The sequence below is a fragment of the Drosophila erecta genome, unplaced genomic scaffold (assembly GCF_003286155.1).
Source record: "Drosophila erecta strain 14021-0224.00,06,07 unplaced genomic scaffold, DereRS2 tig00000055-arrow-pilon, whole genome shotgun sequence".
NCBI classification, from domain to species: domain Eukaryota; kingdom Metazoa; phylum Arthropoda; class Insecta; order Diptera; family Drosophilidae; genus Drosophila; species Drosophila erecta.
In genome coordinates, this window is record NW_020825200.1 from 14,034,966 (window position 1) to 14,049,165 (window position 14,200).

The 14,200-nt window shown below is 42.9% G+C and overlaps 2 protein-coding genes across 2 annotated transcripts; both read right to left on the reverse strand.

Moving 5' to 3' along the window:
- Positions 1–4,484: 4,484 nt before the first annotated feature.
- LOC113564120 lies at positions 4,485–4,971 on the reverse strand. Its single transcript, XM_026979258.1, has one exon. It carries the CDS (start codon positions 4,923–4,925, stop codon positions 4,818–4,820), a length of 108 nt encoding a protein of 35 aa, XP_026835059.1. The 5' UTR covers positions 4,926–4,971; the 3' UTR covers positions 4,485–4,817.
- A 5,152-nt stretch (positions 4,972–10,123) lies between these two features.
- On the reverse strand, positions 10,124–10,774 carry LOC6542149. The gene has a single exon (XM_001969786.2). The coding sequence runs from the start codon at positions 10,681–10,683 to the stop codon at positions 10,297–10,299; it is 387 nt and encodes a 128-aa protein (XP_001969822.1). The 5' UTR covers positions 10,684–10,774; the 3' UTR covers positions 10,124–10,296.
- Between the last annotated feature and the right edge of the window lie 3,426 nt (positions 10,775–14,200).

Sequence of the window (14,200 nt, forward strand, 5' to 3'; positions counted from 1 at the left end):
AAAATTGAATTGAATCCATCGAAATATCGAAATGTGGTGTTGTGTTACTCAGGCTTTGAAACAATAGTGATAATAATTTGGAATTTTCATACTCAACTCAGCATTTTTCTAACATTATGCTTGTGCATGGGAATTGGATTTTCCCGGCGGCAAACAAGGCAAAAATAATATGAAATTAATTTCTGTTTATTTTAGCATAAATTATACGTTCTGTAAATTTATGTTTAGTGCACAGAAAACGAGTCGCCCCCTGCTGCATATCAATTAAAAGCAATGCCCTCCCCTCACTTCTGTGCCAAATTGAATAAAGCATTGTTGGTCATTTTTAGTTGATTTTCGATATTTATCGCTTTTGCTGGGCCTATGCCAGGCCCGAATTTATGGCGAATTTTTAGCCACAGCCAAACATTTCCCAATGTCCTTGGCGATCTTATTTGTGTGTCCTTGCAATATTTATTACACACAGTTGCACATGAACATGGCGTATACGTAATATAGAATTTTGTGGCCCATAGCCGCTGTCCCTCTGCCCCCATCTTTCTTTTCACTTTTGTTGTGTTTTATGTGTGCTACATTTGTTTTCATTTACAAGTATTTCACTTAAAATTTATTTGCCTCACACATTTTTATGGCTTAGCATGGCTTTGTCCTTCGCTCCGCATGCTCCCCTCCAGCAGCCAGATCCTTTAAATAATGTATTTGCGAGTACTAAAATTAAAATTTATTTACCATTCTGTGTTCCATAGTTCAGTCAATAAAAATGAAACATTGAAATAGATTCCAATTAAAGGTCAGCAGCAACATTGCAGTGCTTTTCTTCGCCGTTTTCTTTTCGGCCTTTTAAGTATTAAACTTTCGAACTGGTGCTATTTTAATTGGCATTTGAAGGAGTTCATCAAATGGAGGGCCATTCCATTGTTTCAGCTCAAGAGCTCCGCTTTTTTAATGGGCAAAGTTGTGGCGTTTTACCTTTAATTTGGATGGACTCATTTTTGCAACATTTTGGAGGCCCATAAAAGCATTAATGAAATGACAGCTGCTTCAGCAGTTGGAAAACGCGTCAGGCATTATGAGAAAGCTGCAGTGGCGCAGTTTTCATGGTTATTCTTTATTTTTGACTGCGGGGAAAAAATGTCTTTGGCTCTGGATGCAAAGGGAACAAATAAACCTTTGGCTGCCGGCGAGCTCTTAAAATTCTTTTCGCTTAAGCCTTTTGCCTGTCTCAGTGCACTTCTTATTCTTATTCCCGTCTGGGTCCTGTGAATTTTTATTGTGCAATTGTATTTGCTGCTCATGAGAAATTGTATGCGTGCAAAGACGCTTAAAACTTTCTCCGCACTTTCCCCAACTGTGTCTGCCATTTCGATAAGAGCTTTGCTGCACTGCAGCCTCAAGTTTCATTGTTTTTCTGCCAAATGCAGGCTTAAGACTGCCGGGATTTTTTATACAATTTTTAAATGCTTCTCCCAGAGCGCTCAAGTCGCTCAATCTGGTCGAGAGCTTCTGGAAATTGGCAATTTTGATGATTGGTGGCTTTGAATGTGGCATGCGCCATAATTTAGTTCAAGGCTCGAAACACAGATAACCATTTAGAGCTGATTGAAATTTTCCCAACCAGAACACTAATCTAAAATATGTCTGATATTTCCATTCGATTTGCGACTATTTTCATACGGAGTGTATTTTTTGGAAAATTTTGCCATGCGCAGCCTAATCCCATTATTGCCCATTTCGGAAGCATTTCACACAATTTTGCGGCATTTTGTTTTCCATCCACCCGTCGATGATAATAATACCAGCAGTAGCCATAGCATCAATTTGTGTCAGCATATTTTTCCACCACAACACTGCAAAACTGCTGAAATATCAAACAGCGAAATGAAATTGGTTGAAGCATGACCAAGAAAAGTGCAATGTTTCCGGCTCCATTTGGAAGTCCAAGCCAATAAGAGAAATTCGATACAACTTTATATTTTTGGTGAAACAGTGCCACATAAATAGGACGCACTTCCCATTCAAAAAGCTAATTGTTGCACTTCTGATGGAATTCCAATTCGAATAGTGGTCGGAAAAGTGCTCGTATTTGTGGTGGTTTCGCGCCCGGATTTTCCCGGGAAACAATAAATAAAATGTTTGTCTTAGAACGGACTGACAGCGTTTCCCCTCGTTCTTTTCAAGCTACTGTGTTGTTGACACTTGCCAAACCGTAAAAATGTCCAGCATTTGCCTGCAAGTAGCGAGCGGCAGGAAAACTCCACTGACGAGGGCTAAAAACTGCGAGCTATGTACACCGATTGCTTTTGTTGTGGTCGAAATACCCTAACGTAAGTGAAGCGGCAGTATTGGCTTTGTCGAAGCTTAAGTACTATTTTTTTTAGGCCATGTTGTTTCATTAAATATTACTTATATGAATGTATATGTATTATAAAAAATCTTCACCTTTTCCCTCAAACACAGCGTGAATAGTTGGTTTTTACCTTTTCCACTGGCACAGGGAGTTGGCGCTTCGATGCGCGAGTGTCCTTTGCTGGCCGCTTCAGTTGCTCCGACTTCCGTTTCCGCTTGCTGCTGGCAGCAGACATGGCGACGGCCATGGTGTTGCTGAAGGGAGGGGAGCAGGGGAGCAGGGGGTGGCCAGCGACAGCGACATCGGCGCGACGTCTGATGTCAGGGCTTTAGCGTCAGCGGGTCTAGTCGGAAGATGGCTTTGAGCAACGGTAAATCAATAGTGCTACCCACATCACTTGCAGCCACTTGCTGGCAGGAGCTGAGATCTGGAATCTGGAAGTGGGAGGTGGGAGCTGGGAGCTGGGTGCTCGGTCTAAACTTTTCCACTTGCCATAAACTTGGCCAATATTAACTAAGCGGGCGTCAGCAGCGATTGCGGGGTGCCAGCTGCGTAAATTTCGAATGGAGCTGCACTCGGATTGGGAACAATGACTCCATGGTGAAAGTTGCGGGTGCAGGGCCACAAACTTGCCAGCAAACTGCACTCATTAACAGCTGTTGTCTTGAGTTGGCAGTCAAGATTGTGTTTACTTTTAGAAAGTTAATTATGTTCGTGCAAGCGTTTGGCATTTACTATTTTTCGTATTTATTCTGCAATTAGTTTAGCTGGCTGCCGAACCCGAACCCGAACCAAATTATTAAATTCCCATTTCAAACGCAATGCCAGCAGTGGAGGATGTGTCGAAAGTTGCCAGAACAGAAACTTGTTTTCCATTGCGAGCGCAAATTAGTTTTCAATGTATTCAACTTTTCGACGAAATTAGCTGCACTCGGAAAAGTCGAACCGAACTAAACAAATATCCGACCAGCTTGTGTTGTTTCATTTTTTTAAACCCAACTTGCTACAAGCTCCAGGGTATGCCAGAAGCGTGGCCAAATCTGGATTTGGGTAGGGCGAACTTTAATGCCTTTTACTCTTGCCTCAAAATAATATTTATTTAGGTGTGATTCCTTGAAAAGCAATAACTGTTTTTGAGCATTGAAACGTGCACTGTTAAATTAGTTTGCCATAACCAATGGAAATGTTTTCGGGATATTAATTCGGTGGGCGATCCGGGCCGAGTGTGAATTAATTAAAAATTACGCTAGAACGCACTTCCAGCGGAAAACAAGCCAGTCCAAACCCGAATTCGAAGCAACCGCCTGGCCGCAAACCAATGCCACATATTTACTTTTATCACAGCCCGAGCAGCCGGAGCCCAGAAACCCCAGAGAAAGCCAAAGCCGGCAGAGCACAAACAAATGGGACTGCAGCTGGGGGCGGATCCTTCTTCATCCGGAGTCCTTCTCCTTGGCTCTTTGGCTCCTTGGCCTGGCCGGACTACAAATGAGTGGATAGTCCGCAGTCCGCAGTTCGTAGTCCGTATTTGGGACCACGCAGCTCTGCCACTGACAACGGCGATGCTCTCAAATTGTCGGTCGTTTAAATACATTTAAATATAAATGCAGCGCGCAGCCCAGAGCTGCGATAAGAAAGCGGCAGCCATGGACATGAATGCGGATGCGGATGTGGATGTGGATGTGGATGTGGATGTGGAGGGGGCTGCGAATGGGGGTAAGTGAAATTCCTCATTCATTCATTTCCATTCACTCTATCAGCGTGGAAAATCGTGTGTGCGCGGTCTCCTCCCTTTTCACGTGGCATGGAAATGTGGGCGTGTGGTCGGAGTCTTGCCACAGCCATTTTAAACGGGCTGCAAGTCGCAGCCAGCGATAAACAAATATATATCCAACACTTGTGATGCGCATTTTAAAATAATGAACGGGCACGTAAGCAAAGTTTCGCCTGGAAACGATTAATTGTTACCCATTAGCACACAGTCGTGTTAAAAGTTTCAGCAGTGGCGTTAAGTTGCACACACAAAAACCAATTCGCAATCTGCACTAATAGAGCCCAAAACGATGTTCTTTGGTTTTTGCCTAAAGTAAAGCTGCTTTTTACAAATGAGTAAATAGAAAATCTACGATTTTAGTGATTTACTGTCCAATTCCTGGAAGCCGCTGTGTTTGAAGCACCACCATTACCCCTGAAGCCTTCATAAAAAAGCATGAGCGTGGCCGAGGCGAAGACATGACATACGGGAGAAAAATTTAATTACATATTTCCTCACAATACGTATGCGCCTCCACGGCCTCAGCCTCGCATTTTTCCATCCGCGGATCGAGTCGTGGGGTTCAGGGTTCAGGCTCAGGTCAGCGAATGTGATTCATTTCGCAGCCACGGCCGTTGGCGTGATTAAATTTTCATTTTAATGCACGACTGAAGGAGCATTCAGCTAGTTTAATTGAAAAACAGTGCAGCTGCAGAGCTAATATTTGGTTTGCAGCACGACCAAGCCATCCCACTTCAACACCACGTCATCCTGTTCCATTCCATTCCGAGGATTACACCATGCGGAATTCCTGTCCGCAGTCATGTCGGCGCTTTAACGCTTACACGGATCTCATCGAGCTCTGCTGGCCAAATGAGTTCCTGACGTGTGTTTCATGGCACGTCGAATTAATTTCATATCTCATGTTTCCAATGCCATTGCATGCATAGTTAATCGAATTTACTGCAGATTTTCCATGCCCATATTCATATCCATCTGCAAATCCACATCCATCTTCGCAGTTTTCCCAAACTAATGGAGCAGTAACAGTTGCTGTCTAGACTCTTGACTTTTGCTGACCTCTGTTTAGTGCTTGTTTTTGGTTTTTTTTTTGGCAATTAGAGAGCAAGCGAAGTGGCCGTTTGACTATTGTCATGGCTCATTCACATGTCGATGACTTGGCTAAGTTGATAGTGGTGCCCACTATTGATTTGATAAAAGTACCAATCTGCTCCAGACATGAAAACTTTCGATTCGACCGACTCTCAGTGAGTCATTTGCAGCTGCTTACCTTTAAATTCGCATCTAGACAACTGTCTGCCTCAATTTCTTCGTCACATCGCTGTCAATTATCTGGGCGACACAGCAGGACTTTATAAGCTGCCACTTCGGAGAGTTACCAGCTCCTGTTTGGGGAGACACCAGGCGGGCGACGGATGTATTCATGCATCAGCCGGGCCAAAGTGACATTTATTGGCTGTCAGGAAGTCCCTCAGTCCGTCACTCAGTCACTCGACAGTCAGTCGACAGTCGGTCGGAAAAGTGGGAAAACAGGGAAAACTGGGAGAGCTGGCAGGGCGGAGTAAGTCATTGGGAAAACACTTTGTCAGCCTTCTGCTTTTCGAGCAATGAATTGATGAGTCTTGCATGCGAATTATGAAGCACTCTGTGGCCAAGAGGGAATGTGTTTCACATGTGAAGACGCCTCTGTCTGCAGTTAACCTGGTTCTCGAAACAATCGACTTTATCGCCTGCCCCAGATGGACATTGAAAAATGGCAAATGGGAAATAAATAAAGGTTATTGTTTTGCTTAAATATGTGAACGATCTATTTAGATCAAAAATGTGTACAAAGTGCAGCGGGATCTTCCTTCAATCCAAAGTCACTGTCCTTGGACACCAGGCGCAGCAGTTGAGGTCCTTGCAATTTTCGCCCAGACAGCAGCGGCAGCAACTGTCCGCAAGTCCTGCAAACAGGCAGAAAAGCATGGCGAGGAGCAGCAGGAGCCAGGACGAAGGACACTTCAGGCTGCGGTGTGTCATTGCTGGACAAGCAAACCAGATTGCCAGCCGGATGCTAAACTGAATGCACCGCGGCATTAGGCAATTTTCCACGGCAGCTGGCGACGGCAATCCATCATCACCAGCCTGGCAAAACCCGGCACCTGGCAAACAAAGTCATTAGCTGCACTTCATCCGGAGCACACGAAAATAGCAGCGCACATGCGTTCTGTACACGTGCCAAACCTACACGGACCCCACTTAAGATGATGCAAAGTCAACAAGTCAAGGACCTCTGGAGAGGCAGCTGAGTTGAACACTCGCAGAAAAGGAGTGTTTTGAATGCAAACTGATTATTTATCAGCTATAGTTAGAGGTGCTGTAGGAAGTTCCACAAAAAACAATATTCTACAATTGAAATTATATACTAGTAATTATTAACAAATATTTCTGTTCTATCTGAAACATGCGCTGGCATTTTTTCTAGTGCATGGAACCAAATGCTAATGTCGTTGAACTGTCGCTGATTCATGTCTTCAACAAGTTTATTGACAACGCGGCGTATGATTAATGTGCCTCCTAATTGCTGAGTGCGCCAAAGTGAAGTGCCATCGATATGTTCTTAGCAATTTGTGTGTTTCGCTCAGTCTTCTTAACCTCTTAAACTCTGGGACAAGCACCTTTCGAGCCTGAACTCCAAAGCAAGAATATATTGCCAGTTTATCTGACACTTCAAGGGGCATACATTCCGCATCATTTTCTTGCAAGCATAAAACATGATTTGAAAGTCGGTATGGGGCAGCTAATTTTAAAAATAACTTCATCCCTTACAAGTATACAAGTATATGTGATATGGATGAGGTCACCTCCCTTCAGGTAACACATTCACAAAAGGGGCCAAGAAAGAACTTCGATTTGCTGCGACAAGCGAATGCAAACAAACATGCAATAAGGTACGGCAGAAATTGTCGATTTAACTTAGTTTATAATGCCACTTGAATGAGTTTGCTTGGCACAAATGCGAAAAGCAAAGCGAATACGACACTGGGCTAGGGTTGCCACAGAAGTTTGTAACAAAAATACCGCATATTCACATCAGAAACAGTTTGAATTGGCTATGATAAAATAGTTTAAAAAGCACAAATACTTTGATTTAAGATCGTTCAATGCAGGCCTGATAAATATTTTGAATCTAGCTAAATTGAAAATACTAGTATCCTCCTTCTGAGCACCGGAAAAGTCCTTTCATTTATGCTCCTACACGAAAGGTCCTTTCAGTGCACAGAATGCGACGAAATAATACGCCGAGAAGGATCTGCCGACAGATGTATGCACTGGAGCAACTGGAGCAACCGGAGCAGGGATTTGGAATGGTTTACTGAGGAGCCGTCTGGTGGCGTTAGGAGAGCCGAAGAACTGAGCCAAATGCAAATACCAGGCGACACGTGAGCCCCGCCCCAGGCACGCCCCCTTGGCATCCAATTTGGCATTTATTCAATTTAAATATTCACACCATTGTGTAAAGCGAACTCGTATTAAAAATATCTGAGATGGAATATCCGAGCTAGACGCCACTGATGGCATAATAAGCCAAGGAGGAGTACAAAAGCTGGGAAAATAGTAAAATAAAGCGCATTCGAGTGAAATTGAACAAAAGTCAGCATATCGGAAAATGAAATAAATATTTTTATTATTATGTAAATGGCACAATGCTATGAAATTCAATTATTTTAAATTTGTATGCACAGAACGAAGAGAATAGGACACCGTATTTTCATATCTACCATGCAATTATCGTATTGTTTTTAAAATAACTGACTGAAGTGAAATGTTAAAGAGCCGTACATTAAAATAAATATTTGCAATTTGTTTTAAATAATTGATGGAACAATTGCGTGAGAATGCAAACTGATACAAGTCGATTTTACCACCATCGGCATAAAAAGTTTAGTTGCTTTTGTTAAAAGGCGTTCACGAAACCCCATTTATTTACATTTGGCCTTTCGCATTTATTTATGATGTTTACGGAACAATGCACCCTATATTTAAATCCAGCAAAGCGTGCCAGCTTAAAGTTCTGATGGAATTAATCATTTTTGGTTTCGTTGTTGTTTGACTTTGGCACGCAATGATAGTGCCAACAAAATTTAATATTAATTCAATATAAATGCATTAAGGGATTAATTTCCATTGTTAATCGATGCAGAGCAGCGTGCAAATGCGCCTAATGAGCTTTAAAAGAGGAAATAAATGAAAACTAAATGCAAGCGCACGCTTCGGCGAGCGCAAAGTGCATAAAGTTTATGAAACCCAATAAATGGGACTGGCCAAGTTTTTGGTGGCTCATAAAATATGTACACTCAACTCGGCCACTCGTCGAAGTCGAAGCTGAATCTTCGCTCCATGCTGCTTGCTTTCTTAATTAAAAAACTCATTTCAGGAGCAAACAATGGAAAACGGGCAGTGGCAACTAATGAAATGGAAAACGCAAGGCAAGAAATAATTACCCATGCATATAAGCCAAATGCAAATTTCGAAGTTTGTTTTTAGAGTGAAAAGAGAGTTTGAAGATGGCACACCAATGAAACAGAGCGTCGTATAAGTTTCAAGAGCTTTTAAAAAAGTCCTTAAGCGAGTAAATCATAATGAAAGTTTCATAAACTTTTGTATAACTTGAAAATAAATGCACTAATTCTTTGCTTTTTTAGCAGTGGACTTTACTAACATTTTAAAGACCAAATTGAAAAAATTCCATCGTGTTTGGTTTTTGTTGAAGTGCAGTCTATACTTGCCATTCTTGCCAAATTCCAATCAACATTCTATGTTTTTGCGGAAATGCATTTGCTAAATAATGAACGAAAGTCTACCATTTTAATGGAAACAGCTCCTTCCTCTAGAACTTTCATTAAGATACCTTTGTGGCCACAACTCAGCGAGATATATTTAAATGTTTTCCTGCACATTAGTGTGCATTAATATTATTAAAACTAAACAACAATGGCAGTGCTAGCCCGGAGCACTGACCTCATTTGTCTGGCCGGGGAGTTGAAGTCGAAATGGAGAGTCACTGGTGGGCGTAGGGGCGTGCCACTCCTGTCGCCTCACTTGATGGAAGTCCTCTGATGATTTGCGACGCCTTTTACTTTTCGCTTTATGCGCTCCGCCCATTTGTTTGCATTTGTGTTGACACTCACTTCATTTAGCAGCCCACAGCAGCTGCAGCTGCAACCTCACAAAGGCAGCAGCAGCAGCAGCGGCAGCGGCAGCAGCAACTCTTGCCACATCAACAACAAGAGCAGCGGCAACATCAGCTGCGAGTGATGTACGTGAGTGCAAGTGCAATCCGCCCCCGGCTGCAGGTTAAGGACCTTCTTTTGAACTTTAAAATGTTTGCTATTGGACATGTGGGCACCATTGGAGTAAGGTAGTCGCCTGGATGATACCCTGCTTAGCCCTATTGAACTTACTGTAAAATGATATAAAATGATATACATCCTATGAAGCTTACCTTCATGGTAAATTATTCTTTTGTGTCGTATACCCTTATTGTTCTTCAAGCTATTCCTACTGCAGCACACATAGCTTGAGTTTTAAAAAGGGTATTTGCTACTTCGACTTTCCTCGCAGTTGTGACTTACATATTTATTCTGCCACTGTTTCCACTGCGGCACCCACGAACCCCCATTTAAGCCTCCTCATACCCTCTCATCTCTATTTGTGTTTGTGTTTGCTTTGTGGTTTTGCCATCGCATCCAGGACCCGTGACGCTTTTTAATCTTAAGCGCCTTCCGCTCGCCGCAATTGTCCAGGCCTCCAGTCAACTGCCCCTTTTCTGGGACTTGGGTCCAGCCAGCTGAACAAATATTTATAGCCGTTTTTACCCTTGCTACAGTTCCACCTGGCGACTTAAGGCCGGCTTATGTGCTCGCAAACCAATTAAAATGGCCAACGGAATCGTAAGACCCCAGACGCTAAGGCAATGGCAGCAAATTAATTTCAAAGGATTACGAGTGGGCATGGAATTGTATTTAGTTCATTATGTTCGCATATTCGGTTATGGTAAGTCAGTAACATCCAGCTGCATCCCCAAGTATGTTATTTTTAAGGACGAGTAGTTCTGTAACTTCGATATTCAGCTGCATTCCCCAAGTGTGCTATACTTAACAATTCTCTATCTTCTGTGACTATCCATAGTTTATCTCGATTTTATAGGCTCAGTATTCTTTCGTCTGTGCTGGGGGCTCTTAAAGGATCCCTCCTTATCGGACACCTTTCGCAATACTTTAGCTGCTGCCTCCAAGCGCTGCCGGCGATGTAAGTCTACACTCTGCTCCGGATTGAGGTCCCTGAATAGGAACTCATCATCTATGCAGCCTTCATCCTCTGCCTCAGAATCGCGTTCATATTCGGACAGGTTCCTCCAGATTATTGCCTTCAGCCGTTGAAGGCGCTCCATCATGAAAAGACGAACCACAATGAGGATCAACAGTCCAAAGATCAATCCGTAGAACAACAGTTTATTGAGTAGAAAACCGGACGCCACGGAAAGCAAGCGGAAAAGTTCTCCAACAATCGTATTCATTGTAAATATGAACTGGAACGACTCGTTTCGACTTTTTACTAGAATTATTCTGAGTAGCGCAGGAATGGATAGTAATATAATGAACTTCAAATGCAACGCATGCCTGGTTACGACTTCTGTTTAAGCTATTTTAAATCTTTTTTAACTGAAGGCTATATACAGATTTCTGAATTTAAGAGAAATTACTACAATTTGTTTATATTTCCTTTAGTTTAGAGCATTAGAGCAATGTAATGGCAAACGGAACTTCATTTTCTGCAATCAAAGTGAAGGCAGTGAGTCAAAGTCTAAGGACGCATTGCTTACTTCTGGGAAGACAGCTCCCAAGGATTCAGTTTTGGCCTGCTACTGAGCCTGAGCCTCGTCCTGTGCCTGACCAGCACTTAAAGGTTCAGGAAGGCTCTTAACCCGGTGCTTGGGGCGGTGGCCAAATCCACACCACTGTGCACGGGAGTCGGATGAAAATAAATTAAAAATGTGTTAGACTCGAAGCCACACTCACCCACCCCACACACACACATGAGGCAACGTGGACACTTATCCAGGCGGTCGCATACACAGACATATTAAGGAACGTGACTTGGCTGTCCTGGGAGAACCACAAGCACAGCCACATAAGTTTAGCATGTTATGAAAAATGTATACACAGGCGGGAGACGGAGGAGTGAACTGGAGTGACTGCCTTTGTCCGCCCGGCACGTAACGGCCACGCCCAGTCTCCCCAGCACCCGATCCTGCCCGCCCCGCCCCGCCCCCACAGCTTTTAATGACAAAAGTTATGACGACAAATGACTCGGTCGACTTTCACTACGAAATCAGAGCCAGGGCCTCACAATGGGACCATGAATCATTTCCCGCTGACTTGACGCCGCTCTTCTGAATTCACTTTTGCCATTTGGCCGCCTTGATTTGTAGTCGCTGTTAAAAGCGCTCCGCATTTATCATTATGCAAATTATGAATTAAATTTTAACGGAATGCCGCAGATAATAATGTAAATGTTTTAATGCCTCGCTGATAATTATGCAAGTCTTGCTGCATCGGCGAAAAATACACGCTCGACCGCAGCCGCCGTCGCGGCCTGCAAATTGAATTTGTTAATCAACTGCATTTAGGCTTAATTGAAACTGCGAATAGTGGCCGTAAAAACCGGAGGCACTTTAAATATTAAATTCCACAAGTAAAATTCAGACCTGTGGCAAAATTGCGCACGTGCCCTCGGTGCATTTGCGATTATCGGCCAACGCAATTACAAAGTGCTGTTCGTTTGTTAGTAAACTGTACACACCAATTATGATCCTTGATTTTGATTGTGGAACGCCTGCGTTGAGTTTGAGCTTATCTATAGGAGCAATGGCTTGGCCAAATTAAATTTAATTGGCGCTCTTCACACTGATTATTAAATGCAGTCAACTAATTTTCAGCTGCAGGCGAGTGACTCATTTCCCTTTGAAACTGCCACATGAACACGAAATCGAAAATTGCATTATGATTAGCCGGCCAGCTTTCAATGCCAGTCGGTCGCCTTGTCATATGTGACTTGATAATTAGGGCAACTTAACCAGCTCGAGGCACTCAGAGCCTCAAGTTGATGTCTATTTTAACAGGAAATACTGGACCTTTCCCACACTAACATACACACTCGAAAACATGCAGCAATATTTACGGCAACTGATGGCAAACGTTGCCTCGGGCGACCTTGTGTCATAGGAAGCGTTAATTCAATTTTATTACGCATACGCAGTGTGGGCCGCACACAAAAAGACACGTAGGCGCTGAAAGTGGGCCCTGTAGTTTCTCCGCATAAGCTAATATCTGCACTGCGACAGTTTGAAGTGTGTTTAGCAGAGTTTGTGTCTGTTGATTTACTCCTTTCTGGAGCAGCAATTAATTAGCATGCCACAAGAACATATTGGGCTTACACAAAACGAAGTCGCATAAATTTGCGGCATTCCGTAATGCTTAGACATTTAAAAGGGCTACAATCCATTAAGATATGGGTTAATTTTATAGCTTAGTGTAGGCATAGCTGTTTGATTGTTTTAAAAGTAATTACTTTTGACATATTTATCCTAGAATTTGTCTTGCAATCTTAGGATAACCATAAAATATCTGTAGTAATTGAGGCAGCGCGTTGGGTCGCAACTATTCAAACTGATTCGCTGGGCTTCCTCTTTTTATCAGGGCTCAAATTACTTTGCGAATGTTTCTAAAGAAACCGCCGCCTACATATTTCCACCTTTTTTAATATTTTATGCTCTTTATAGGCGCAATGTGGGCTGCATCTGATGGCGCTGCCACTTTTGCCTTTGTGCAATTGCTTTTTGCGGATATTGTTGTTAGTTTTACTTTTGAGATCCGTGTTGGCTTTCGCTGTTTGTTTTTGCATTGTGCGATGGCGCTTTTGTTTTACACGGCCGGGCACTGAGACTGTGGTTTTTGCAGTTGTTGGCCGCTCCGGCTGCCGTGTCCTATTTGTATCCTGGGTATTTGTTGGCACACAGACACGAAAAATGCTCACATATACTTAGGTTCACTCGCATTTATGTCTATTGGCGCGCGTCCATTTCCATTTCATTTCCGTTATTGCAAAACTTTTCGTATTAAATATATTTTTCTCCCAGCGTTTGTTTCATTTCGATGCGAAGCCTTTGCTGTCGTGGCTGTCGTTTTTGGTTTTTGCACTCCAGCAAAGTTGTTTGTTGCTATTATTTCTGGTACTTTATGCGCCGTGCGCCATTATTGCAGTTGTTTCCTTTATTGTACAAGTACAAGCATAAAAATCCCCGCATTTCCATATAAATATCCCGCCCACCCACTCGCCTCATTTATTGTGGCCTACTTACGGACGAGTGTGCTCGGGCCAGCGGCTTACAAATTGACATGCAATTAAATGTAAGCCACAGGCATTTATTATAATTGTTCGACCCCTTCTTCTGCCTTCCCGGGCCTTTCAAGCCCGATTCCGCTCCTGGCCAAAATGCTGACGCTGATTAGGCAGCTGGGCAGCTGGGCAGTTGGGCAGCTACAAACTAACATTGTTGTCGGCCTCCGCTGGCAGCTGCAATTAGCATTCTGCGCTGTAATAAATAAAGTAAAATTAACCACAATACCCCAAACAAAACGCTCGGCCGAATTGTCCTCATTAATTTGATTTCGCAAACAAAAAGTCAGCTGAGCTGCCCGTGGCTGACTTTAATTGGAAATCATTTTCAATTTTCGATGGCTACCAGTAGAGCTTTAGTTTAATTCAAAAAGTTGGCTTGGTACAGTATTGCTCATGTCTCTTTTTATATTTCTAATAATCAGAAATTTATACATTTCCGTAATTTACTGAATCGGTTTGACTCGCCCGTTTTATACTTTATTTGCAAAATAAAGCTCACCTTTTTTGCATACCATTTTGTGGGTCAACGCATTCAGAACGAAGTGACCGCAAATTTCTAGCGCATTCGAATTAATGACACTGAACATCAGTAAAAAATGCTGCACCGCAAATCAGGTTAGTTTTCTCTCTGC